Source organism: Spermophilus citellus (assembly GCF_964194105.1).
Source record: "Spermophilus citellus genome assembly, contig: SCAFFOLD_326, whole genome shotgun sequence".
Lineage (NCBI taxonomy): Eukaryota > Metazoa > Chordata > Mammalia > Rodentia > Sciuridae > Spermophilus > Spermophilus citellus.
Genome location: NW_027672870.1, coordinates 18,657 through 45,128, shown reverse-complemented (window position 1 = coordinate 45,128; position 26,472 = coordinate 18,657). Strand labels below are relative to the sequence as shown.

At 41.2% G+C, this 26,472-nt stretch overlaps 1 protein-coding gene across 1 annotated transcript; it reads right to left on the bottom strand.

Annotated features, from left to right (window-relative positions):
* Positions 1-1,062: 1,062 nt before the first annotated feature.
* Positions 1,063-26,269, bottom strand: LOC308640500 (uncharacterized protein; the record flags this gene model as incomplete). Its single annotated transcript, XM_081312386.1, has 5 exons — positions 1,063-1,071; positions 1,515-2,007; positions 2,782-2,842; positions 3,023-3,149; positions 25,994-26,269. The coding sequence occupies 5 exons, from the start codon at positions 26,267-26,269 to the stop codon at positions 1,063-1,065; spliced, it is 966 nt and encodes a 321-aa protein (XP_081168512.1).
* Positions 26,270-26,472: the final 203 nt, after the last annotated feature.

Here is a 26,472-nt window from a genome sequence, read left to right as displayed (position 1 = left end):
ATATTTCACATTCAAAGGATTTTTCTCCAGTAAACTTCCTACGTGTATATGAGTGAAACAGTAATAACAGAGGAGTTTACCAATTGTTTTCATGCATACGACTTCTATGCAGTATGTGTTCTTTCACATGTGTGAAGCAGACAAGATGTGCCAAAGGCTTCTCCACGTTGTTGACATTCATTGGGCTTCTCTCCAGTATACATTCTTCCATGTCCGTGAAGGTCACAAGATCTAGCAAAGGCTTTGCCACACTGCTTACATTCTTAGGGCTTCTCTCCAGTATGAGTTTGTTCATGGGAGTGAAGGTAAGAGGACTGAGTGAAGGCTTTGCCACACTGCTTACATTTATAGGGCTTCTCTCCAGTATGAGTGTGTTTATGCATCCGAAGTTAAAAGGCAGTAGTGTAGGCTTTTCCACATTGTTGACATTCATAGGGCTTCTCTCCAGTGTGTGTTCTTCCATGTCTGTTAAGCTGATAGGATGTAGCAAAGGCTTTTCCACATTGTTTGCATTCATAGGGCTTCTCTCCAGTGTGTGTTCTTTCATGCTTATGAAGCTGACGGGATGTAGCAAAGGCTTTGCCACATTGCTTACATACATAGGGCTTCTCTCCAGTATGAGTTCTTTTATGTATGTGAAGGTCACCAGTTCTAGCAAAGGCTTTGCCACACTGCTTACATTCATAGGGCTTCTCTCCAGTATGCACTCTTCCATGTATTTGAAGTTCACTGGATCTAGCAAAGGCTTTGCCACACTGCTTACAATCATAGGGCTTCTCTCCAGTATGAGTTTGTTCATGTGAGTGAAGGTGAGAGGACTGAGTAAAGGCTCTCCCACACCACTTACATTCATAGGGCTTCTCTCCAGTATGTGTTCTTCCATGTGCATGAAGCTGACGGCATGTAGGAAAGGCTTTTCCACACTGCTTACATACATAGGGCTTCTCTCCAGTATGAGTTCTTCCATGTTTGTGAAGGTCACCAGATCTAGCAAAGGCTTTTCCACACTGCTTACATACATAGGGCTTCTCTCCAGTATGAGTTATTCCATGTTTGTGAAGGTCACCAGATCTAGCAAAGGCTTTTCCACACTGCTTACATACATAGGGCTTCTCTCCAGTATGAGTTCTTCCATGTTTGTGAAGGTCACCAGATCTAGCAAAGGCTTTTCCACACTGTTTACATACATAGGGCTTCTCTCCAGTATGAGTTCTTCCATGTGAGTGAAGGTCACCAGATCTACCAAAGGCTTTTCCACACTGCTTACATTCATAGGGCTTCTCTCCAGTGTGTGTTCTTCCATGTCCTTTAAGCTCATAGGATGTAGCAAAGGCTTTTCCACATTGTTTGCATTCATAGGGCTTCCCTCCAGTATGTATTCTTCCATGTTTATGAAGCTGATGGGATGTAGCAAAGGCTTTGCCACACTGCTTACATTCATAGGGCTTCTCTCCAGTGTGAGTTTTCTGATGTATTCTAAGTAATCTGGGATAAGCAAAGTCTTTCCCACATACCTTACATTTGAAATGTGCATTCCCAGTGTTTGTGATCCTGTGCTTTTGAAGGCTTGTGTGTGAAATAACGGTTTGACCATCTTGTTTACATTCATAGAGTTTCTCTCCAGAATGAGTTCTTTCATGTCTTCTAAATAAAGAGGAGAAATTAAAGGCTTTCCCACATACCTCACATTGAAAAGGTTTACCTCCACTGTGTGTTATCATGTGTCTTTGAACACCTGGGAGAGAAGAAGAGGCTTCACCACATTGTTGACATTCATAGGGTTGCCACCCAGTATGAGTTTCTTCATGTCTTTGAATGTCATTGGAACAACTGATGACTTTCCCACATACTGTACTTTCATATGGTCTATCTCCAGTTTGTAACAACATTTGTGTGTGAACACTTTTGAGAGAAACCAGAGATTTCCTGTATTGTTTAAATTCACATGGCTTCTCTTCACATTCCTCATGCTTATAGTATTTGTGTCCAGAGTGAGATGTGATGTGCCTATGAAGGAATGAAGGACATATGAAATCTTTTGCACACATAATGAAGTCACATGGATTTACTCTTAAAATTTTTCTTTGTTTGATTAAGAATTGGAATCGATTTGAAGGTTTCCCCCACACTATTCTGTGGGGAAAGTTTGAAGTTTACCATAGGACTTCTTTGAAGAAGAAGTGACCAACACATAATTGATATCTAACTCATTCACAGTTTTCTATTTATTTATAGGTCTTTACATTTCTACTAACATCAGGTAAAGGCTAGATTTTCTGACTTGTTAAAGTTGCCTGAAAATAAAGAGATTGAAAGGAAACAATCCTTTGCAACATAGCTTCTCTATGGCTATTATTCACATAGTCATATTCACATATGCAATTTCATAGTACTTTTTGCATGTCAAATACTTTGAAAAGACTGAATACCTGTTACAGATAAGTATATATTTCTGGTAAAAAATATTATAAGAATAAATACATTTCAAATCATGCATACTTCTTTTTTTCTTTTTTTATTTTTTAAAGAGAGAGTGAGAGAGGAGAGAGAGTGAGAGAGAGATAGAATTTTCAATATTTATTTTTTAGTTCTCGGCGGACACAACATCTTTGTTGGTATGTGGTGCTGAGGATCGAACCCGGGCCGCCCGCATGCCAGGCGAGTGCGCTACCACTTGAGCCACATCCCCATCCCTATGCATACTTCTTCGGTTGGTTTGCTTTAAAAATTATATGACAGTTCTCAGATTCCCTCACAAATTCCTTTTGTGAGTACAGTTACCTTAGGTTGCTTCCAGAGTTTTCAATTTGATCTTCAGTGGTCTTGTCTTCCCACTTGTTTCCTAAAATGAGAGAACATAACAATCTTTATGAATATTTAGGAGCTAGAAATGCTTTGCCAAATTGTAGGTGCCATTTATGCTTCAATAATTCACCAACTGATTTCCTTTTCACCTTCTACATAAATGACCAAAATAAACATGAGTTCTCTATTTGATTAATTTTAAAACCAACATTATTACCTATAGAAGCCAGGTTTCTGAGGACTTCCAGCATCACATCTCTATAAAGGTTCTTCTGGGAAGCATCCAGAAAAGCCCACTCCTCCTTGGTGAAGTTCACAGCCACATCCTCAAAGGTCACTGAGATCTAAAATATCCCACAAATGTATAGTGGAGGCCAGGAGAGAATGACAGCATGAGAAATCTGCACTCAACATGCATGATGTTCACATGATTCCCTCGCCTCCTGATTAATTCCATGATTTGGTCCATCAAATCTGTACTGCATTCAATTTCTTACACCCATTCCAACACTAGAAATTGGCTACTCAGAAGGCAAACATCATATTGATTTATACCCTTCCTTTGGTGAGTTCACAGGAAGTAAGACAGGCTCCCAGATCACTCCTAACTTCTTTAAGGGTTTCACCTCAATTACATGTCCTAGAAATGTCCTGTGTGGTACAGAGCTAATATAAGCACTTCTGATAGTACTTATCTTTAGAAAAGAAAGGTGATGAGTAGAAAAATGCAGGAATCATGAAACTAAGCATTTGAGAGAGATTCTGCCAACTACAGTGGCTCCCTATACCTACAAGGTTAATATAGGCAACATGGTATTTACTGATGTCTTGTTTCCTCTGAAAGTCTATTGTTCCATACTTAAAGAAATGCCTAGAACCAGCCCCCACTCCCACCCTCTGGGCATGGGGTCACTAAGGAGATTCCTTCATAGACAACATTTAGACAACATTTCACACAGGTGGTCCCAATGTGTTAACTGGAGATTGAGCTCATTCTGTGTGATTATACTAAGAACAACTAGAAGTTTGCAGGTACTTTACTCCAGAACAAATTTAGTCAACTAGCTTACTATTATATGACCAAAACAAACATGAGTTCTCTATTTGATTAATTTAATTTATTTATTAATAAACACAACAATTTGATAATTTCTTGTGGTTACTGTCAAAGCAGAATGGGGTAAGTGGAAAGATGGCGCGTCTCTTAGAAATAACTCTATGACCCAAAAATGTCACCATGGGCTGGAGATGTGGCTCAAGCGGGAGCGCTTGCCTGGCATGCATGCGGCCTGGGTTCGATCCTCAGCACTACATACAAAGATGTTGTGTCTGCCGAATACTAAAAAATATGTAAAAAAAATTCTCTTCTCTCTCTCTAAAAAAAAAAAAAAAAAAAAAAAAAAAAGTCACCTTGTCCAAACAACAGCCTTACAAAGTTTTATAACTCTCAAAACAATCTTCTTAATAAACAGCAGGCTCTATTTTTCTAAATCTCACAGCAACAATGAATGTCCAATGATTGTCAAACTCTTCTTAACGGGAGCCGGTTCACTACCATAATGTACAGTCATGAGACACATGCCAATGTTGTGCTCAAGAACATTTTGATCAAGGTTGGGCCACATATGCAATGGTTGTCTGTGGTGAAAGAGATTCATTGTGCCTGTAGCAATGGTAGTGCAAACAAACCTAAGGCAGAAGCTCTTCCAGTGTGTGGTAAAGCAACAAGTTTGTAGCCCAGAATTCTGAACTATCCCACACAGTCTGCATGTGAAAGAGGCCACCATTCACATCTGTAAGCATGCTATGATGTCTGCACAGTGATGGAACAGACAAAAAGAAAATGTCCCTGCCACTTACACAGAAGCATACTCAAGGACTGAAACCATACAGAACCACCCCAAACAATGAAGAACCCACAATTACCCTCAGAGACATCAGCCCAACTCTGTCAGTAAAATGATGCAGACAGGAGGGCTTCATGGACCTTCAATCAAACGGGAAGCACACTGAGGTCTCAGGGTCACAGCAACATTCTACAGGACATAAACCACACCCCTACAAGTGCACCACCATTGAAATCCCATGTACCACCAGTGAAATCTCAAAGAACATGAGAGATAAAGCAGAAATCAGATCAGAAGAAACTGAAAAGCCTCCAGGGAAGGGGACATGAAACACAGGGCTATGAAAAGATACAGGACAAAGAGGTGACTCAAGAGAAAAGGTGACCATTTTGAAAGAAAAAAATGTAAAAGTCCATCATAGGAAATTCATAGAGAACACCAGAGGTGGCGCTGTATTGGTATCTAAGTCATCCAACACACATTTCAGAAAAGAACAGATAAAAGCAACCGATGAAACTGCCGCTTAAGAAAACCAGAGAAAGAAGAGCAAGGTAAACCTAAATTAACCACAGGTAGGTTGCTGCAGTCTGGCTGGGCACAATTCAGGAGCCACGTGTCAAAAGAAACGAACTTCATTTTTAGAACCACACATGCCAAACAAAAAAGCTCCTCAGGAAAAACCTTCAGAGACCAACTGCCACCACTGGCTTCCCACAAGCCTCTCAACCTCCCCCACTCCTCCTGCTCTTGAGGCCGATTGGTTGGGTCGCGTGGGTGGAGCCAAAAAAGTCCGCCAATGAGCAGCTCCATAGTCTGAAAGGGCGGGCAAACAGCCCAATGAGCATCACCGCAGAGGAGCCAATCAGCTAGAAGTTGCTGGGGCCGCTGTGAGCCAATCATCAGCTGGCAGTCTGAAAGTTTGCTGGGGCCCCTTCAGCTGTGGCTCTCAACATCTCCCCCTCTCTGTTTAAACAACAAGCATGTGGCTTAGGGACTGTGCCTGCCTTAGGTTGTCCAATAGTACATATGGTCCTTACCCGTTATCTTAGGTTGGTACCATTGCAATTGGATCTTACACGTCACTGACTACCGGTCCAGTATACAGCCACACCTGTGGATAGGTCTTTGTACCAGCAGGGGGGGGGGGTGAGGTTCTTTGCCTCACCTCTGTTGGCACCCAAATTTTAGCTGAACGATCATGATAAGCAGAAGGGAGGAAGATACACCAAGCCAATTGACAGCTCCTTTTGGAAAAATTGTACCACCGATGACATCATCAGCAAAAATACCCCAACACTACCACAAGTCGCTGCACCAACAGATAGTTCACAATGCATACAGGTGAGTTCACAATGCATATAAGTGATACATAGTTCAGGCAAGTTCTGCAAGCAGTTCAGTGATAGCTATTGCAGAAGCTGTAGATTGGTTTTATCTTTGTCTTCACTGGCACTGGGATGAAGATAGGAATTCTGGCAATAATGGCTAAAGAAAAAATTATGTAACATTCCAGAAGGCACTAAAAGAAAACAATTTTCTTAACAATTTACATTATCTTGAAGAGAATTATTAAATATAATGAAAAGGAAAGGTGAAAGTAAACAAACAGATCTGTTAACCTCCTTTTTTGTTCACATATTAAAACAATTCTCAACAGTTGTTTACCCAATTTAAAATAAACCATTTAAATCACGTGAAAAAAAAAGAATATTTGGATCCATTTTTTCATGAGCGCTCATCATATATGATATATGGACATACGTACATACAAACATACAACATAAAACACAAGTGTGCACACAAATAATAACATAATAATAAAGGCCTTATAACTTTTTACAGGTGAAATCTCCATTGTAATGTTTAAAAACTCTATAGTCAAAAAATAAAACTGATAAGCAAAACATTAACCTAGGTTTGTATGAGCTCAAAAAATAAAATAGAACTTCATGATGTGGGAAAGGGCAATAATAAAATAGATATTGAAAAAACCATCCTGGTTCTGTCGCAGATGTAAGGGTAGCCAAACTGGAGTTCTGGATATCAGCTGTTATGGATTTGAGCCAAATCATCTTCTTTTTGGTCTGTAGAAATCGCTTTAGTTAGGGCTGGGGATGTGGCTCAAGCGGTAGCACGCTCACCTGGCATGCGTGTGGCCCGGGTTTGATCCTCAGCACCACATACAAAAACAAAAGATGTTATGTCCACCGAGAACTAAAAAATAAATATTAAAAAATTCTCTCTCACTCTCTCTATATAAAAAAAAAAAGAAATCGCTTTAGATAATCTCTCTGGAATCCAAATCGGCTGCTGTTCTCCTTGTGGAAACACATAAACAGACCCCCGGACTCCAGACAATTACTGGGTCAGAACCTTTCCATTGTCCTGTTAGAAGATCCTTCCAAAGTACCTTGGGCTTATGTACATTTTTTGGACACATATACCTTTCTACAGCACTAAGCCCTGATGAATCCAAATTTTAAAAGTTCAGAGTAAAAAGGGTTATTTTAAGTTTAACTTTGGGGAATATATACCCCTTCCCAATTCCTTCTTTTTCCTTTAATAAGTAGATTTTAATAGTTTGATGAGCTCTTTCAACTATGCCTTGTCCCTGTGGATTGTATGGGATTCCTGTTATATGAGTAATGCCAAATGTTGAGCAAAATTGTTTAAAAGAGGTAGAAATATAACCAGGAGCATTATCTGGTTTTAACTGTTTTGGAACGCCCACAGTGGCAAAATTTTGTAAGCAATGAGCTATAACATCTTTAGTTTTTTTCTCCGGCATGAAGGGAGCCCACCAAAAATCCAGAAGAAGTATCAACTGTAACATGCAAATATTTTAATTTTTCAAATTCTGGCAAGTGTGTGACGTCCATCTGCCAAATATGGTTAGGTATCAGTCCTCTAGGATTGACTCCAAGATTAACTTGTGGTAAAAAGGTCACACAATTTTGACATTGTTTTGTTATTTGTCTAGCTTCTTCCTTAGTTATTTTAAAATGCTTTTGTAAAGTATTAGCATTGACATGGAACCTTTTATGAAAATTTATATCTTCTTCTAGTGTAGAGAAAATATGTATGTCATGTGTAGTTTTATCTGCTAAATCATTGCCCAAACTAAGGGCTCCAGGCAATCCTGTATGTGCCCTGATATGTCCTATAAAGAATGGATCTTTTCTGTCCCAGATTAGACTTTGTATAGTGGAAAGCAAAGAGAAAACAGTAGAGGAAGGGAAAATCCTACCAGCATCTTCAAGGGATACTATAGCATTAACTATATACTGATTATCGGAAAATAAATTAAATACAGAATCTTTAAACATCACAAAAGCTTGTAATACTGCATTAAGCTCTACCTTTTGAGCTGATTGTTTGGGTACTAAAAATGTAAAAGTTTGATCAGGTATAACTATTGCTGCTGTATCATTATTTGACCCATCAGTGAATATATTTGGAGCATTCATGATAGGTGTTTTTCTTGTCATTTTTGGAAAAATTACAGGATGCAATGACCAAAAAGACAATAAAGGATTAGATGGTAAGTGGTTATCAAATGAAACACTAAATTTGCACATGATTATTGCCCAAGTATTTAACTCATTAGCTAACTCATCAATTTGATTCATAGTATATGGAGTAATAATTTTATTGGGAGAAATTCCAAACACTCCCTTTGCTGCTTTTATTCCTTTGAGAGTATTAATTGTCCTACAGCCTCAGGATACCTAGTAAGAATAGTGTTAGTAGAATAAGATAAATGTATCCATAATAATGGACCTTCTTGCCAAAATACTCCTGTAGGAATATTTTTTGTTGGTAGGACAATAAATAATAAAGGCAAACTTATATCAATTCTATCCAAATGCATATTTTCCATATATGTTTCAATGATTTTTAATGCCTTTCTTGCTTCAGGCATTAACATTTGGGGTGAATTTGGATCTGATGGACCTTTTAGGATATCAAATAAAGGTCCCAACTCTCCTGTTGGTATACCTAGATAAGGCCTTATACAATTTATGTCTCCTAATAACTTTTGAAAGTCATTAAGTGATTTGAGTTGATCTACTCCTATTTGAATTTTTGGTGGACGGACCATGGTTGAGGATAATAGAACTCCTAATTGGAAAATTTAATTGTACTTTATCTATTGCTATCTCTAGATTATAATTTTTTAATAAGTTTGTGAGTGTGGCATAACATTCTAGCAATGTGTTTTTATCTTTGTGTGCTAATAATACATCATCCATATAGTGAAATATTTGTAGTTCAGGATTTTGATTTCTAAGTGGCTGGATTACTTTGTTAACATAAATTTGACACATAGTTGGGCTGCTAGCCATCCCTTTAGGGAGTACTTTCCACTCATATCTCTGATCAGGACCTTCATGATTCAGTGCAGGGATAGTAAATGCAAAACGTGGCCTATCCTCAAGATGAACTGGAATTTAAAAAAACAATTTTAATATCTATAACTAAAACATACCAAGTTTTTGGCAAAGCAGACAATTGAGGAATCCCCGATTGAGCAGGTTCCATAATAACCATCTCATTATTAATGGCTCTTAAATCTTGCAATAATCTCCATTTACCAGATTTCTTTTTGATGACAAAAATGGGAGTATTATGCGGAGATACAGAAGCTTGTATACGTCCTTCCGCTAATTGTTGTTTGACCACGTCATGGGCTGCTTGTATCTTTTCTTTAGTCAGGGGCCACTGAGGAACCCATACTGGTCTTTCTGATTTCCAAGTAATTTTTATTGTCTCAGTGGCCCTTTCTGAAAAATCCAACCCATGTCTGTCCGTTCCTTGATCTATTTGTATTGGTGCTGCTATACCTTGTTCTTGTTTTTCTAATATTTTTCCTTTCCTAAAACCTTGTCTAGTCATAATAGTGGGTGCATTTTGGTTGATGTTATTTGTTAATGTCAAACCTAATTGATCTAGGACATCTCGTCCCCATAAATTTACGGGAAGATGATCCAATACATATGGCTGTACAGTTCCTTCACATCCTTCAGGATCCTTCCAATCTAATACCATTGCACTTCTATGGGGATTAGTCACCACTCCTAGGCCTCGAAGAATTTGAGTGGCTTGTTTTAATGGCCAATGTTTTGGCCATTCTTGATGAGAGATGATGCTAAGGTCTGCAACTGTATCCAGTAGCCCATTAAATTCATGTCCTTGAATATTTAGTTTTAGCATGGGGCGAGAATCTAAATTTAAAGAAAGCACAGCCCAATCTACACCTGTGGAGCCTAATCCCTTGGAACCTCTTTCTACAGTACGACTGAAAAATTTATCATGTAGGCTGGGTATTATTAGTAACTGTGCTATTCTATCTCCTGGTGAAATTACTGATACACCCTTTGGAGGACTGGCTATAATTTTTATTTCACCTTCATAATCGGGATCAATTACCCCAGGACTTATCATAAATCTTTTTAGAGAAGAAGAGCTGCATCCCAATAATAAGCCTACTGTTCCTTTGGGAAGAGGTCCTTTTACCCCTATGGGAATGATTTGAACTCCCATCTCTGAAGTTAGTACGGATCTGGTGGAGGCGCAGATGTCCAACCCTGCGCTCCCTCTGGTTTGTCTGATGAGGGATCTGATGGACAATGTGTCCTGGGCACTACCCTGATGGGGTTGCTGGGTTCCTCCAGTGCTCCGTATATTTGTGGTTTTGGGCCCCGGAGCATTGGGTCCCCCTGTCCATTTTTTGACAATGGAGCCTGATGCCTTTCTCCATGATATCATGGATAAACACCTGGTCCTTGTTCATTTTCTGATAATGGAGTACCCTGTATGGTGGTTTGAGAACGGCATTCATTAGCCCAATGTTTCCCTCTATGGCATCATGGGCAAATACCCGGTATTCTACTCCTTTGATACCTAGTTTTGTTAAACCCTCCTCCTATGGGGCAATTCCTTTTAAAATGTCCTGTTTGTTCACAATTGTAGCATGTTCTTGGCCTGCCATCTAAAGCCTGTTTTACTGCAGCTGCCACAATTTGCCCTTGTTCATTAATGTCTCTGGCATCTAAAGCCTGTTTTACTGCAGCTGCCATAACTTGCCCTTGTTCATTAATGTCTCTGGCATCTAAAGCCTGTTTTACTGCAGCTGCCACGACTTGCCCTTGTTCATTAATGTCTCTACATAATTTAATATATGTGTTTAAATCTTCCTGTTTCCATGGTCTAATGACTTCTCTGCACCAATGATTTGCTTGCTCATAAGCCAGTTGTTTTATTAATGGCATTGCTTCTTCTGTATTCCCAAAAACTCTGGTAGCTGTTTGAATAAGCCTATCTACAAATTCAGCATAAGGTTATTAGCTCCTTGTATTACCTTAGATAATTGACCTTGTAAACCTCCATGCCCTTGTAATGTCTTCCATGCCCTAACCACATCTGCAGCAATTTGTGCGTATACACCAGGATCATATGCAATTTGTTGCTGCTGATCCTCATAAGGTCCCTTTCCTAACAACATACCTAGATTTCTCTGAGGATAACCAGCTGCTGCATTTTGCCTAGCCATCTCCTTGCAAAATTCCTCATTGGCAACCTTCCATAACAGGTATTGTCATCCATTTAGCACAGCTTTACACATATTAGCCCAATCTGCTGGCATCATGTTCAAGTTGGTAACGGATTCAACCATGCTTACAGTGAAGGGTGCTTGAGGACCATAGGTTGTTACAGCCTCTTTTAGCTACTTCACTTTTTTGAAATTTAAAGCATGGTGAATTTGCTGCCCTCCTGCCTCAAATACAGAGCATGTTAATATTTGAGATCCTGTCTCAGGATCCCAACTATCTACTGCGGGGATTGGGGGCCTCCCAGCATATGGAAGTGGCCTTGTTGGTTGGTCACTTACGTCCTCTGGTGATAGAAAGGTGTTAGTAGCAGTCTCCTGTAGAGGTGGTGCTGTTGGTTGGACACTTACACCATCTGGTGATAGAAAGGTGTTAGTAGCGGTCTCCTGTTGTAACTTTCCCCTGATGGCTTTTTCTGCTATACACTTTCTTTCTCTGACTAGCTTAAGAGGCCTTTGGACTAAGCAAACAAGATACGAACATCCACAATGGCAATGTGCCAACTGGCAGAGTCCCTGGGCTTTTTTTTTTCTATTCTTTTTAAATCTTCACCATGATGGTTCCATTGTGATACATTCAACAACTCCTCCTTAAAAAGCCATGGGCTACATTTTTGTATTGTATCAATGTATGCCCTGACTGCTCTTGATTTTACTGGGATGCCTCCTTCCTCTAACAATTTACTTAACACTCTTTTGGTTTGTTTTTCACTAATGTCTGATCCCATATTTCTACTATAATACAACCCAACAAGATGACACCAAACAAAACCGAGATAGAATGAAATAAAAATGGAACAACAACAAATCATTATAGCCTTTCTATCCTCATGACATGTGCATCCGTCCTTTCTCCCTATCTGTTCCTCAGACGTAAATAGTTTTTCCTCAGATGTGAGCGATTTTTCTTCCATCTCACTCATCTCCAGGGACAGGCACCTTAAAACAAAAGTGAAGCAAAACAAAAGAAGAATCTTAAAATGGCTACCCATCCTCTCACCCTGCCCTCAGGGGCAAGCAGTTTACCTTATCACTTACCCTCAGTCGTTCCCCGTGCGGCCCACCAAATGCTGCACTCTGGCTGGGCACAATTCAGGAGCCACTTGTCAAAGAAACAAACTTTATTTTTAGAACCACAAAGGCCAAACAAAAAAGCTCCTCAGGAAAAACCTTCAGAGTCCAACTGCCTCCACCAGCTTCCCACAAGCCTCTCAACCTCCCCCACTGTTCCTGCTCTTGAGGCCGATTGGCTGGGTCGCATGGGCGGAGCCAAAAATCCCTGAATGAGCAGCTCCGTAGGCTGAAAGGGCGGGCAAACAGCCCAATGAGCATCAACACAGAGGAGCCAATCAGCTAGAAGTTGCTGGGGCCACTGTGAGCCAATCATCAGCTAGCACTCTGAAAGTTTGCTGGGGCCCCTTTGGCTGTGGCTCTCAACAGTAGGTAACAGAGAAAGTGCTGATGAAATAACACTCAGGAAATCCGCAGTCTGCAAATCAAGTTCTTCATGAACATCAGCATCACTGATTAACTAGCGAAAGGCTAAGAATACACAGGACAGGGACAGGGGTTGTGGCTCAGTGGAAGAGTGCTTGCCTAGTGCTTCGGAGAAACTGGGTTCAATCCTCACTGCCACATAAAAAGAAAGAAATTAAAAGTGTAAAATATACAATAATATTAAAGAAAAAAAACAACGAGGACTGAAAACCTACTAACAGATTTAAAACTGTCATCGTCAACAATGCATTGGGACTTCAGATTATCATAAACGTGCTTGACACAAACTAAACAACTTGCAGAAACTGGACCATTTCTTTGAGAGAGACAATCTCCTACAACTTACACACAAGGGGAAATACACAAAACAGATGAGCCCATGGCTGCTGAAAAAAACAACTCAGTAACTAATTACTTCCCAAAAAGGCAAGGCCAGGCTCTGACATCTCAAACAGGCTTCCATGAGACACATAAGAACTGCTACCAATTTTCTACTTTGTTTCCAGAACATAGAAGCTGAGTTAACACCTCCTAAGTCTTCCTGAGGCATAAGTTACCATATTATCCAAATTAAAGGGATGAAGAAAAGTATTAAATAGAAAACTATGAATGATGCTCATAATCATAAATGCAAAATTTAATCATAAATGCAAAAAAAAACTGTACAATTAAGTCATCACACTCCAAATGTCTACGCAAATGATGTGAAAATTATGGGCACAGCAACCCTCACTGCAGTGACTACAGCAGCCATATCCAGAACGGCCCAAAACTAGATGCAAGGAAGATGCACATTTCAATACTGAATGGACAAGCTGAAGTTTAACCACACCAAAGAGCATCACCCAGAAAATGAGCTCTGCAGCCTGGAAAGATACAGCACCCTTAAAGGCAGACTGGTAAGTAAGAGAAGCCAGTTTGAAATGGCCAAGTGCAGTAAGATTCCAAGTCAAGAACATTCTGGAAAAGACAACATTATAGATGCACTAGCAGAACTGATGGGTGCCAGGGACTTAGGGAGCAGAGAGGGAGGAAGGAATTAGGAGGAGTGATGAACAGGTGGAACACAGGATTCCCAGAGCAGTGAAACTCTTCTGTATGACATTATCTTGTATACGACGTGACACACACAATCACATCACAAGGAAGAGAAACCCTAAAGTAAAGGATGAACTTTGGCTTATCCTAAATGTTGCTTCATCCATTCTCTTTATCAAATGTTCAACACTGGTTTAGTAACTAACAAACAACCTATACCAATGCAATATGTTGAAAACAGTGGAGACTATCAGCTGCAGAGAAGGCGTATTTGATACTATGTGTAATGGCACATTTAATTGTCACCTTGATTGGATTAAAGGATGCTGATGATTAATGAGCTTCTGGGTGTGTCCATGAGGGTGTGTCTACAAATGATGGGCATATGGGATAGTGAGCCAAACTGGAGAACCTCCTTAAGCTAGGCAGCACCATCCAATAGGACGCTGTCTTGGGTGGAACAAAATTCTTCACTCTCCCAAAGTGGACTCTGGCAGTGATTCTCTACTGAGTTTCCAGAATCTTTGGTCTGGACTAGGGCAGCACCATTGATCCCCCTTGTTCTGAGGCTTCAGCCTCTGGGACTCTGCAGCTACTACTTCTCATGCTCTCCAGCCTGCAGATGGCCACTGTGCACATCCACCTTCGGGTCAAGTAGGCCAATCTAATGAATCCCCTTTGATAATCATACTTCCTCTTGATACTTTTCCTCTAGAGAACACTGACTAAAATTATGTAAGCCTAAAATTGCTCATAAAAACAAAGTTTATCTAATAAAAAGTAAATAAACTAACAAGCCATGAAGTTTAAAAATGTATACACAAGAAACAATATTAATATGCTAAATACCTTTTTCATAATAATGCAAAAATAAAGCAAAGAGGAAAAGTCATAATTATAAATTTAAAAAGTATGAACAAAAGCAAGAAAATTGATTTTCAATACTATTTTCATCTAGAAAGAAATTGGATGATAACTCTTCAAAACTCATTCCAACTGCTGGTGTAGTGTAGTGGTGTGCACTTGTAATTTCAGCCAGAAAGCAATTTACCTGCAACTCTGCCTAGCCCAAGTGGACAGGAGATGTCACATTCCTCAGCCAACTATCTGTGATCTGCATGAGAAATGCAGGCAGGAAAACCCCTAAGAGGAACCCAAGTGACTATGTGGGGACAGATTTTGTGACTCTTTCCAGACCAGATTTTGGAAGAAAAGATAATTCTTTGGATAAGAATCCAATTAGAATGGCTCAGCGTGGGCCAAGGTGACATAGAGTTGCCATGACCGTCGAGACTTGAAAGTATGATGTCACCCTGCTTTCAAAAGTCAAAAAGTGCACCTGGGCAGGAGTCTCTGGAAATTTCCCAGGGACTCCAATAAAACTAGAGTGCAGAAGAGGCACAGGGTCCGTCTGCTTTCTGAGAAGACCCACTCTTGCCCTTGAGAATGTCCCCTTCCCCTTCAAGAAGTTCATGCCTGTTACAGGGTGACATGTCTGAAAACTTTCTGATGTGATTGCAAAATCAAGGGTTCAAGGGTGTCTTTTCACTGCCTCAGTTTCTCAGGAGGTCCCAGCTCTATAATGAGTTCATTCTCTCTAAAAAAAAAAATATCAGAAACCTTCATTAACAAACAACAAAACAAACAAAAATAGATCAGTAACCTGCTAGAGCAGCCTCAGCAATTTAGCTTCACTCTGTCTCAAAATCAAACTTGCAATAGAGATGTAGTTCAGAGGGCCAGTCATGGTGGCACACACTTCAAGCGACAGCAGCTTGTGACGCTGAGGCAGGAGGACCGTGAGTTCAAAGCCAGCGTCAGCCATGGTGAGGTCCTAAGCAATTTGGTGAGACCCTTTCTCTAAATAAAATACAAAATAGGGCTGGGGATGGGGCTCAGTGGTTGAGTGCCCCTGCGTTCCATCCCCAGTTCCCAACCTCCCTCCAAAAAGACATAAGAAAATAGAATGTAAAAGGGTAAGATATAAATCTAATGACATCAACAGTGACATTATATGGGAATTGACTGAGCGATCCTATACAAAGGTAGAGGTAATCAGAAAAAAATAAAAACAATGTCCAATTCTACGCACCTGAGACCCAGATCAGGAAATGTAATGGGCAAACTAGCCCCATCTTTGCCCCAGATCTCCCTCCTGGCTGCCTGAGTGAATGCAGGTTGGGGCTCTGGCTTCCATCAAGACTCTGATCAGGAAGGGGAGTCCCACAGAGGCATGGGGAAGCCCTGCAAGAGACCAGGTTTCCCTTGGTCAGGATAGGCACAAAGAACTTGGGGTTTGAGGTGGGCTCTTTCTCCAGCAGAAGGGCCAGGCCAACAGCCTACCAAGTGCTCCCTGGGAGGGGGGATTTGAAATTTGAAACTCTCCATCGCACCTCTGGCCAGAAAAGTAACGAGAAGTGTCCTACCAGTCCCCTGTTTTAGATGATTTCAAAGTTAATGGGGGCTGCATTGGTGTGGGTGAAGCTCACACTACATACAGGCTTGAAGAGTCAGAAAGATGGACAGGGATCATGGCTGCATCACTGGCTGATGGTTTCTCACAATAAAACACTCAGGTTCACTCCAGGGGAACTGGGCTGCAGGAAATAACCACTCAAGAGACACAGATACCTTTTTCTTTGGGTTCTGTAATGGCTCCTCTGACCTTAAGGGTTCACAGAAAGAGAGAGAGAAAGAGACAGAGACAGTTTCAGGGGTTGATGTAGTGATCGATCAGAGCCTCTTGCTTCAGGACTGGAAGGCGGGGAGTCATTCAGAGTGGCTCCCCACATATTTCCTCTTCCTTAATATTTGAAGGTGATTGGGAAATTGTATCTTTCAGTCACTGGATTCTTGGTCCGAGGTCATCATGATCTACTATTGAAACACAAAAGGAATTAGTAGAAAACATACTATCTCTACGACATAACCAACTTGGAAGATCCAGGTTAGTAATATTATTATTATTATTATTATTATTATTATTAATTATTCTGCAAAATGCTCATCAGAAGATTCTTCATCTTTTCTCGATTTTATTGGGAAGACTTGCACTTGGCAATGGTAACATGGACATTTTCATTTGGCATGAAGCTTCAGCCTCTCCACAAAACACGGAGCAGAGGGCTCAGTCACAATATTTATCACAGTGGCCTTTTAGAGCATTTTAACTCAGTTCTAATTTTTCCATCAGCATTTATCTGACTAGGAAAGCTCTTGGAAGGAATTTAAGTCCAACGTTAAGAAAATCCCTATATTGTAAGTTTGAAACAGAGCCATAAAGACTGTATCATAGAAGCAAGGAATAATATTTAAAGTGGTCACTTCAAAGATCCTGAGACCAGGAGCTGGCCTAGATCTGGTTAACTGGAATGCACCTGTTTCAGACCTGAATCTTAACTTCAGCAGAGTGTAGCTCTGAAATATCAGCTGATAATAACTAGTGATGCCATCAGATGAGTTGTATTCATACAGGCGACAGGATAGTCATCATCTTTTCTCTTAATTCTCACATTTAAGGAATCTGTTAGGTCTGTCAGTGATGTAGATATTCTGACGGCAGAAGACAAACATCCTAACATCCTTTTGGGTGCCATCTCACTGAGGGTTAGGGTATTACAAATAAACCTCCAGGTGACAGGCATCCTCCTGTAATTGTTCTTGTCCATTCTAGGAGACCAGCCTAAATGCATCCACTATTTCTAGAACTCTTGTGTGGTCCTGACTAGACATTTGCACAATACTCAAGAATACTCAGGAATAATACTTAGGAAAGGTGCCAATTTCCATTGTAGAATAATCAGGGCAACCCTACATTGGTGGATACCTTGTGTAAATAACTGGCCTGTAGAGAAAAATTCTATTTCAGCAATCTTTCTCTTTGGACAATGGTCCAGATAAGTAGTCTTAATTTCCAAGGGCCAGCATGATTGTCTGGTTTAGGTTTCTGATATGGTGACTATTCCTCAAATATAATCCCAGACAACCTGTTTACCATAGGATCGACATATATCTGACCCACTACAGTCAGTCAGTTTTGAGCAATAAAAGTTGCGAACCTTGTTGAAAATTCATGGACTTGATAGAAGTTATCTGACTGGACCTATTATCCATAAAAATACGGTAGGATTTATATAATGCTTAATGACATTTTTAAAAAGACAATCGAGACACACGTGTTTAAAGGATAATATTCTGAGACATAAAGATATTTTGAGACCTTCCCTCAGAAAGAGATTGAGGATTCCTTTTAAATTGTTAGGATGGATCAACTAGCATATATATTGGGAAATTACAATAATCAATACAAGGTAAATCTGATCATTTAAATACTTGTACTATTATCTATAACTTAAACTGATGATAGTATGGCTTATGCCAAGTCTTGACTCTATTTTATTAAATAAAGAAAAGGGGGAACGCAGGACCCCAGAGGCACACACTAGATCTTACACAATATTTAATGTTTTTCTTAATTGTAATATTGAGAATCTCAGGGGATGTAGCTCAGTTGGTAAGGTGCTTTGCTCACATGCACAAGGCCCTGGGTTCAATCCCCAGCACCACCAAAAAAAAAAAAAAATTGAGACTGCTGCTGAATTTACTGAATCATGTTCACAGCTGCTGAACATGACTCAGTAAATTAAATCAGATTTGAAACGATAGAATTTAAAACTATCATCATGAAAATGACTGAAAAACCCAACACAGGAAGGTAAATCTTCCAACTGCAGAGTTACCAACCACGCAGCTTCATGAACTTGTCAGGTAAGTAAAAATTATGAAGAGACTTCTAACCACAATCAGGAAATCCACAGTCTGCAAAATCAAGTTCTTCATGAACATCAGCATCACTGATTAACTGACAAAAGGCTAAGAATACAGAGGACAGGGACTGGGGTTGTGGCTCAGTTGAAGACAGCTTGCCTTGTGCTTAGGAGAAACTGGGTTCAATCCTCACTGCCACATAAAAAGAAAGAAATTAAAAGTGTAAAATATACAATAATATTAAAGAAAAAAACAACAAGGACTGAAAACCTACTAACAGATTTAAAACTGTCATCGTCAACAATGCATTGGGACTTCAAGATTATCATAAACGTGCTTGACACAAACTAAACAACTTGCAGAAACTGGACCATTTCTTTGAGAGAGACAATCTCCTACAACTTACACACAAGGGGAAATACACAAAACAGATGAGCCCATGGCTGCTGAAAAAAACAACTCAGTAACTAATTACTTCCCAAAAAGGCAAGGCCAGGCTCTGACATCTCAAACAGGCTTCCATGAGACACATAAGAACTGCTACCAATTTTCTACTTTGTTTCCAGAACATAGAAGCTGAGTTAACACCTCCTAAGTCTTCCTGAGGCATAAGTTACCATATTATCCAAATTAAAGGGATGAAGAAAAGTATTAAATAGAAAACTATGAATGATGCTCATAATCATAAATGCAAAATTTAATCATAAATGCAAAAAAAACTGTACAATTAAGTCATCACACTCCAAATGTCTATGCAAATGATGTGAAAATTATGGGCACAGCAACCCTCACTGCAGTGACTACAGCAGCCATATCCAGAACGGCCCAAAACTAGATGCAAGGAAGATGCACATTTCAATACTGAAAGGACAAGCTGAAGTTTAACCACACCAAAGAGCATCACCCAGAAAATGAGCTCTGCAGCCTGGAAAGATACAGCACCCTTAAAGGCAGACTGGTAAGTGAGAGAAGCCAGTTTGAAATGGCCAAGTGCAGTAAGATTCCAAGTCAAGAACATTCTGGAAAAGACAACATTATAGATGCACTAGCAGAACTGATGGGTGCCAGGGACTTAGGGAGCAGAGAGGGAGGAAGGAATTAGGAGGAGTGATGAACAGGTGGAACACAGGATTCCCAGAGCAGTGAAACTCTTCTGTATGACATTATCTTGTATACGACGTGACACACACAATCACATCACAAGGAAGAGGAACCCTAAAGTAAAGGATGAACTTTGGCTTATCCTAAATGTTGCTTCATCCATTCTCTTTATCAAATGTTCAACACTGGTTTAGTAACTAACAAACACCCTACACCAATGCAATATGTTGAAAACAGTGGAGACTATCAGCTGCAGAGAAGGTGTATTTGATACTATGTGTAATGGCACATTTAATTGTCACCTTGATTGGATTAAAGGATGCTGATGATTAATGGGCTTCTGGGTGTGTCCATGAGGGTGTGTCTACAAATGATGGGCATATGGGATAGTGAGCCAAACTGGAGAACCTCCTTAAGCTAGGCAGCACCATCCAATAGGACGCTGTCTTGGGTGGAACAAAATTCTTCACTCTCCCAAGGTGGACTCTGGCAGTGATTCTCTACTGAGTTTCCAGAATCTTTGGTCTGGACTAGGGCAGCACCATTGATCCCCCTTGTTCTGAGGCTTCAGCCTCTGGGACTCTGCAGCTACTACTTCTCATGCTCTCCAGCCTGCAGATGGCCACTGTGCACATCCACCTTCGGGTCAAGTAGGCCAATCTAATGAATCCCCTTTGATAATCATACTTCCTCTTGATACTTTTCCTCTAGAGAACACTGACTAAAACTATGTAAGCCTAAAATTGCTCATAAAAACAAAGTTTATGAAGAGTCATAGTTACAAATTTCAAAAGTATGAACAAAAGCAAGAAAACTGATTTTCAATACTATTTTCATCTGGAAAGAAATTGGATGATAACTCTTCAAAACTCATTCCAACTGCTGGTGTAGTGGTGTGCACCTGTAATTTCAGCCTCTAGGGAGGTCAAGGCAGGGAAATGGCAAAAGTTTGAGGCCTGTCTCAGCAACATAGCAAGACACTTAGAAATTTAGTGAGACTGGTCTTCATCAAAAATAACAAGGGGATCTGGGACTGTAGATGAGTGGCACACCACTTGCTAACATATGTGAGGCACTGGGTATGATCCTCAGCACCACAGAAAAATAAATAAAATAAAGGTATTCTATCCATCTACAACTATACAAAATAAAAATAAATAAATAAATAAATAAATAAATAAATAAATAAATAAATAAGAAGGTCTGAGGATGTGCTCAGTGGTCAAGTGCCTGTAGGATTATTCCCCAGTAAAACACCTGCCCACCTCCAGAACGTTGCTCAGAAATTGAAATTCATTTCTGGGAGATAACTATCATGAGCAAGTCCATGCCATCAATTCCCAGCACTCAATAAGTAAGCAAATAAATAAACAACAGTCTACAATACTAATTCTCTTGGGCTGGAGAGTAGTGCTTGGTAAAATACATGTAATGAGAGATAAAAATGATTTTAATACAAAAGGCACACAATTAGAGGCATAAAAACACAACAAAATCAGTGGAAAGACACCACACTTTCTCACAAAGAAGACTGAATGTTCCCATGATCTAAACTCTCTGAAAAAACACTGAGTGTTTCAGTAAATTCTGTGAAATTTAGGGCATGGTTTACTGTATTTTGGAGGTAAACTTAAGAAAAACTACATCTAAAAATTTAAATATTTGGGTTGGGATTCTGGCTCAGCAGTAGACTGCTTGACTAGCACATGAGAGGCCCTAGGTTTGATCCTCAGCACCACATAAAAATAAATAAATAGGTATGGTGTCCAACTACAGCCACAACAAAAAATACTCTTCAAAAAATTGGAAATAGTAAACTGTATCTAAGACCAGCCAAAATGTTGTACAAGACAGAGAGAATAGATAGAGCATTTATGTTACTCCCAAATTTCGTAAGCTAAAAGGCTAGCTCCCAAAGGGGTGGCCCTATGAGGAGGCAGTTGGGAGGGAACAGGAATTAGGTGACATGGTGAGGGGATCAACACCCTTATTTAGACACATGGATCTCTCCTTTGCAGGAAACAGGTGTCATTTACTCTTTCACTGATATTCAGTGATTAAATGATTACAGTTGGGTATTCAAGCTATTGCCAAAATTGTCCTTAAAATTTACAATGAAGACGGGTGTGATGGTGCATACCTGTAACCCCAGCAGTTCAGGAGTCTGAGGCCCTAGAAGATGTAGCAAGACTCTGTCTCAAAACAAAGAATCTAAAAGGGGCTTGTGATTAAGCACCTCTGGGTTCCATTCCTGATAACAAAAAACCACACAGTTAGCATGAACCTGCCAAGTTCAGACAACAACAGTGAAAAACTGTCGTCCTTTGTCAAATTCATCACCTTGTGAAGGACAGATACAAGTTTCCATGAAATCACATTCATAAATTTATCCACCACTATTTTTGTAGAATTGGACTCAAATTCTGCAGCAATAATGCAAGACAGAGTTTCTCTGTATCTTACGTGGTATTTTGGAATCGAGGGTTGGATTTCTATTTGAAACCACTGAAAAGACAAATCTGAATCTTACAAACTTTCTACACATGCTCAGGGGTAGCAAAAGGTAAATTAGTCAATTAGATGTTTTCTTTTTCTATTTTTCTTTTTTGTTTGATGGCCCCGAGATTAAACCCAGATATATTACTACTGAGCCACATCCCCAGTCATTTTTATATTTTATTTTGAGACGCAGTCTCACCAGGTTGCATAAGGCCTCGCTAAGTTGCTAAGGCTGTCCTCAAATTTGCAACACTCCTGTCTCAGCCTCGGGAGCAGGAAGGATCACAGGTGTGCACCACTGTATCTGGCTGTAAGCTGGGATTTTTAACAAAAAAAAAAAAGTGGATTTTAACCCAACTCTCTCTTGCTTCTTTAATAATAGTCCATCCCATTTGGCTCTGAATAAATAAACCAGGGCCTCAGATAAGTGAACATATCATTTCAAAGTGATACACAGTAAGCTTTGGTGCTGAGGGAGCACAGATGTGGCAGGCTAAAGGGGCAGGGAAGGTCTCTGACAGCTGGGACATGCTTCCTCCTGGTCTTGCTCATGGAAAGCATCCAGGATCACCCTCCCAGGCACCTGGACCATGACTCCAGTCTATGAGGCTTTTCAGGTTTGCACAGCTCTGCACTGGGGTGGGTGGTCCTTATGCTCCAGGAGAGGTTTTGCTCCTTCACACCATGAGAGACTAAAAGGGCAGGAGTCACTGCTCACCTTGACCCTCAGCACCAGCATCCACAGGCCGACTGTCCACCTGTCTCCAAATAATGGGAACAAAGCTTGGGGAAAACAAGGTCCCAAGGAAGTAGCTGTTTAGATGAGGCCTTTTCCAGGAGATTCCTTAGCCCAGGGGCCCCAGCAGCTTCCCTGAGAGCCTGCCCCCCACACATCAGGCTGCCCTCTAGGGGGAGCTGACCCAGGGCCTGAAATTCTGTTCACCCTGCAAGGCACAGGGCAGTTGTGGGATCTCTGTGGCAGCTCCAGGAGAGGACAGTGGCTGAGGACATGGGACTTTGGGAGGTGTCCAAAGGGAACCTCTGCCCAAGAAATCTGACATGGTGTCTACACCTAAGGAAGATCAAAGAAAAAGCACAAGATTTTTACAGCTGTGAACTCAAGTTCTCTATACAGTTGCATCTACATCAAAGAACCTTCAGAGTACTTGACTTTGGCTAACTAGACCACCATGAGGGTGGAAAGGCAGGGTTCTGTATGGAGAGCAAACATTATCTTTAATAGCCAATCATCTTAATTTCTGTATCAGACCACAATCTCAAAACTTCTCAGAATATATCACTCACCTTACCAGACGTCTCCAAAATCTACTAAAGCTCACAATGCAGTAACAGACATACAGAAGAAATTTTCTTTGTTTTTTCTGTACCCCACCAATCTGATGTTCCTACCAATGCAATTGGTTAATGCACTGATACACAGTTTCTTTTATAAAAGTTCATGGAGGCCAGGCACAGTGGCACACAACTGTAATCCCAGCAGCTTGAGAGGCTAAGATAGGAGGATTGCTAAATTCAAAGCCAGACTCAGCAACTTAGTGAGATCATGTCTGAAAATATAATATAAAAAGGGCTGGGGATGTGGCTCAGTGTTTAAGTGCCCCTGGGTTCAATCCCTGGTATGAGGAAGAAAGGAAGGAAGGAAGGAAGGAAGGAAGGAAGGAAGGAAGGAAGGAAGGGAGGGAGGAAGAGGAAGGAAGGAAGGAAGGAAGGAAGGAAGGAAGGAAGGAAGGAAGGAAAGAACATAAAGAAGAAAAAGAAAGAAAAAAAAGTGATGTAATCTCTTCCAGAGAGGGACACACACATCATTCAGGGTAACTTGAATCCATGTTCCTTAGTATGATAATTAATATTTGGGTTAAAATGAACTATTTTCTGTAGCTGGGGTTGTTGATGCCTTTAAACCCAATAGATTGGGAAGCTGAGGCAGGAGGATCACAACTTTCAGTCCAGGCTGGGCACCATAGCCAGATCCTTTCTGAAAATCATACTGAAAAGAGCTGGGGATGAAGGACAGTCAAGGAATCAGACATTATTATAGTGGCATCCCCTTTTTTCACAGAAAATTTTAACTGGGTTTCTCCAGAAATCTTCACCATGGCTAATTTTAGGACTGTCAACAAAAGAGTGTCCACAAAAAAGTTCAGTGTAGATAAACTTCCTATTTTTGTGTTGCCCTATTTTACTGGGCTGCTAGTCTGGAAGAAATCACCACTCCAGGTGCTGGACTCCCCCTTACTAGTTTTTTACACACTTGTATCCAGTATAGTAGTTTGTAGAAATGTGCAAACAAGGCCTCTGGCCTTGAGCTGGGTTTCAGAGAAGTCACCAACTGGGCTCCATGGTAACAGCTGGTGGGGGAGGAAAGAAAGGGGAGAAGCTCTCCCCTCCTCAGGTGCTGTCCTTGAAGGGTTAACTTGGCCAGAACAGAGAAAGAAAAAGCTGATTTTATGTGTGTGATGTGACAACTAGACTATGGTGACTCCACTTTGTGAACTCAGCCATGACACTCAAAAAGCTCATGACTGGGGCAGTTTGTAATCTTTTGTTCATGAAAATTCCCCAAGAACACAGAATGACCTATGGGGCCAACTGGAGACTAACTGACCACAACTTTCTGGCTTGCTTATGTTGCCTGAACCCCCAAACTTCCCTTTTGTGGTTTTTGTGCTTAAATATGGAGCCAACTGAAGGCAGGGGCACCACTCTGACCATCTCATTCTTTCGAGAGCAGAGTGTCTGCCACTGGCCAGCAATAAAGTCTTAACTGGAATGAGACTGTGTGGTCTGAGAGTTATTTGGGGGTCCCGGTATTACAATGTGAAATCTGAGCCCCTCCCCTTACATGCTGGGTATAAAATTCCGAAACCACCTGAACTCAGGGTTCAAGGGATGGATGGATTGATTACAGCAAAAACAGTGCCCTCTGAGACTGGCTGCAGCCAGATAAAACTGTTTACAGCTACCTTCAGTGTCTTGCCTCCTTTGTCCCTACATCATTATTACCCTGTGTGCTTACCTAACTACAGGACTGGTGTGACTCTACATCATGGACTCTCAGAAAAGGGAGCAGTTATACTGTATTGATGTAGCCCAGGATTCCATATCCCTGGGATCTATAAACAACCCCCTTATTCCCTTTAAAGCAGTTATTCTGACCAAACACAAGGAAGTGTTAAGTGATTATTCTTGCCCCTCAAGGATAATATTCACAAATAGAAAACAAATGCTTTCAAAAGTGTTGTTCTTGCCAGGGACATTGGCACAGGCCTGTAACCCCAGTTAAGCGGGAGGCTGAAGCTGGAGGATCACAAATTGGAGGCCAGCCCAGATTCCAACACAAGGGGAAGGGAGGAAGGGAGGGGGGAACGGAGGGGGGAAGGGAGTGGGGAAGGAAGATTGATTGATTCTTTCCAATATTTCACTAAGCGATAATGACAATTAGCAGACTGTGTCTATTTGAAACGAGTGGGAAGAAGGAATGTCTGGCTGAGCTGTGAGGTGGAGGGAAGGTGGCCTTTTAGAAGGCAGGAGGCACCTGCAATGTGGAGGACCTCCACTGGGTGGAGCTCCACTGAAAGAAGGAAGGTGCATTTATGGTCCTGCTTCCTACACGTAGGGAAAAGTGAGTGTGGGCCACAGGTAGGGATCAAAGGGGACACTTGGGACCTGAGCCTCCCTTTCAAACCCAGGGAACCACGGGACAGGGCCCAGGGCCACCCGACAGCAGCGACTCCGCGCGCCACTCAGCTGCTCACCCGCCCGCCGGGCTCCAAGGCAAGTGCTGACCGCCTACCTTCAGCGAACTCACCATTTTTGGCTTCTCTGGTGACCTGGCGTCCTCTGGAGGAACCTCCGGGCACCCGAGATCCCCGGGAACACTGGCAGCGCAGTCACCTGGGTCCCTGGAGCAGAGAACACGGGGCCTGGAGCAGGAGTAGCCCAGTTGGTGAGGAGGAAAAGCCTGCAAGCTTGCGGAAGCCCGCCCTTCCCCTCCCTCTGCGCACTGATTGGACAGTTCCCCCCAGCGACCCAGATGGATGGCCTCCAGGCCCGCCTCTGGATCGCGACTGACAGCTAACGTCATCCAATCACTGGCTGAAATTGGGTAGAGTGACAGATTCTTGGCCCCAGCCCTTTTCAGAAGGAGCTTCCAGGCTGTGCTGGGAACTAATCCAGGTGGGAAGCCTTGGCTTAGCCTCTGCGACAGAGGTGACACAGGCCGCTGAGCTAGACTTCAGCCACAGAGTGCTTTCCGAATATGGCGAGGCCCTGGGTTTAACCTCAACA